Here is a 2,728-nt window from a genome sequence, read left to right as displayed (position 1 = left end):
ATACAAACGATAATGCCCCAATTTTTGCTCAATCGATTTACCGAGTGAAAGTCCCAGAGAACGTGCCCCCAGGCACTCAGCTGCTAACTGTAACAGCTACGGATCCAGAAGAGGGAGTCAACGGGAAAGGAGCATATAAATTCCGAGAAATTAATGAAAAACAATCTCCGATATTCCAGCTCAATGAAAATACTGGGGAAATATCAACAGCAAAAAGTCTGGATTATGAAGAATGTTCATTTTATGAAATGGAAATACAGGCTGAAGATGGTGGGGGATTGAAAGGGCGGACGAAAGTGCTCATTTCAATGGAAGATGTAAATGACAATAGACCTGAAATGACCATTACATCTCTGTTTAGCCCAGTAAGGGAAGATGCTCCCCAGGGAACAGTAATCGTTCTTTTCTTTCTTTCTTTCTTTTTTTTTTTTTTTTGACCGGTAAGGGGATGGAGACCCTCGGCACGGTGGTGTCCGCACCACGCTCAGCCAGTGAGCGCACCGGCCATCCCTGTCTAGGATCCGAACCCGCCGCCTCGGCGCTCCCAGCGCCGCACTCTCCCAAGTGAGCCACGGGGCCGGCCCGTAATTGTCCTTTTCAATGCCCGTGAAGACTCCGGGAAGAATGGTGAAGTTATTTGTTCTATCCAGGAGAATCTAACTTTTAAATTAGAAAATCCAATAGAAGATTGTTATGGATTGTTGACAACCCAGATTCTAGACAGAGAAAAAGCCTCTGAGTATAACATCACAGTGACCGCGACCGACAGAGGAGCCCCGCCCCTGTCCACGGTAATTCACATCGCCCTGCAAGTGGCTGACATCAATGACAATCCGCCTGCCTTCTCTCAAGCCTCCTATTCAGTCTATCTCCCTGAGAACAATGCCAGGGGCCCTTCCATCTTCTCTGTGACTGCCCATGTCCCTGATAATGAGAATGCTAGGGTTATTTACTCCTTGGCTGAGGACACCATCCAGCAGGCTCCTCTCTCCGCCTGTGTCTCCATCAACTCTGACACTGGCATGCTGTATGCACTGTGCTCCTTTGACTATGAGCAGTTTCACGATCTGCAAATTCAGGTGAGGGCAAGAGACAGCAGGCACCCCCCACTCAGCAGCAATGTGTCATTGAGCCTATTCGTGCTGACCCAGGATGACTATGTGCCTGAGATCCTATATCCCACCTTCCCCACAGATGGTTCCACCAGCATGGACTTGGTACCCCACTCTGCAGAGCCTGGCTACCTAGTGACCAAGGTGGTGGCAGTGGACAGAGATTCTGGCCAAAATGCCTGGCTGTCCCTACCACCTGCTCAAGGCCAGTGAGCCTGGGCTCTTCATGGTGGGGCTGCACACAGGTGAGGTGTGCACGGCATGGGCCCTGATGGACAGAGATGCGCCCAAGAGGAACCTCATGGTAGTCACCCAGGACCATGGCCACCCCCCTCTCTTGACAACTGTCATGCTCACTGTGGCTGTGGCTGGCAGCATCCCAGATGTCCTGGCCAATATGGGCAGCCTCGAGGTCCCACATGACTCAGATGCTTCAGGCCTCACACTCTACCTGGTGGTGGCGGTGACAGCCATCTCCTGTGTCTTCCTGGCCTTTGTCATCATGTTGCTGGCACTCAGGCTGAAATGCTGGAATTCCTCTCATCTGCTTCAGGCTGCTGGCAGTGGGTTGGGTGTACCCACCTCACACTTTGTGGGCGTAGACGGCGTGTGGGCTTTCCTGCAAACCTGTTCCCATGAGGTCTCCCTCACTGCAGACTCACTGAGGAGTCACCTGATCTTCTCTCAGCCCAACTATGCCTACACACTCATCAGCCAGGAGAGCTGTGAGAAAAGCGAGCCTTTGTGCATTTCAGTTGATTCCAAGTTTCCTATAGAAAACACCCGTTTGGCTCCCATGAGTTCTGTATTTCTTTTCTTTCTGTCACAGTTGGCTTTCTCTTTAAGTATTTGTAATGAAGATAGCATAGGTTGATATTAATATATTCTTCACCATTTACATTTTTACTGGGCCTAACTTTTGCTCTATCATCTAAAGGAGGTCTTTATGGGTTAAATCACTGTTATAATTTTCACTTTCTCATAATAATGAGCCTAGTGTAAAAGGAAACCATTCTTCATAGGGCAGCTCTTATTATCCTGCATTGTGGGCTTTCGGGGCGGGGTTGCTTGATTGGTTATAGTGGTCCACTAATAATTCTTCTGGCTGGATTTCTATTCCTGAATTTTATTGATTATTGTTATCTCCAATGTCCATATTGTGAAATTCTTATTCCTAAAACCATTTCTACAGCCATACTATTTTAAGGGTAAATTAATAACTAAATAATGCATTCTTCTTAGAGAAACAGCTGAAAGCTCAGATTCACTACTTCCACTCTTCTGTTTTTATGGCAGGAAAACACCTTTTTGAGGTGATATTTTTCAGACTGAAAGTTTGTAGAGGCCGTTTCTATTCAAAGATCTTTTCTGAGAAAGATTCAAAATTTAGTTACCCATTTCCAAATTGTGGCCTCCTTTATTCTCAACCTCAAAGACTTTAATTTACTAATGCTGTAATGTTAAATTATGATGAATAGTTTGATACTCTTCTTTCCTATAGTGTGCACTTGCTCAAGAGAAGTTTCTAAGATTGGTCAATGTGAAAGGACAAAATGAAACTAAAAGTTATTCTCCAGCTGTATTTTTTTTGGTTCAATTCTCCAACCTTTGAAGTT

The 2,728-nt window shown here is 46.0% G+C and overlaps 1 protein-coding gene across 1 annotated transcript in view; it reads left to right on the top strand.

The window, feature by feature from the left end:
• The window catches only part of LOC103587917 (protocadherin gamma-B6-like), an 8,472-nt gene extending 6,486 nt beyond the window's left edge, over positions 1-1,986 (top strand). The window contains 3 exon segments of the mRNA XM_008569479.1: positions 4-392; positions 570-1,301; positions 1,303-1,986. Of these exon segments, the coding sequence (XP_008567701.1) occupies positions 4-392; positions 570-1,301; positions 1,303-1,986 (1,805 nt within the window).
• Positions 1,987-2,728: the final 742 nt, after the last annotated feature.

This window comes from Galeopterus variegatus, unplaced genomic scaffold (assembly GCF_000696425.1).
Source record: "Galeopterus variegatus unplaced genomic scaffold, G_variegatus-3.0.2 Scaffold502, whole genome shotgun sequence".
NCBI classification, from domain to species: domain Eukaryota; kingdom Metazoa; phylum Chordata; class Mammalia; order Dermoptera; family Cynocephalidae; genus Galeopterus; species Galeopterus variegatus.
This window is presented reverse-complemented; position numbering and strand designations above follow the sequence as displayed.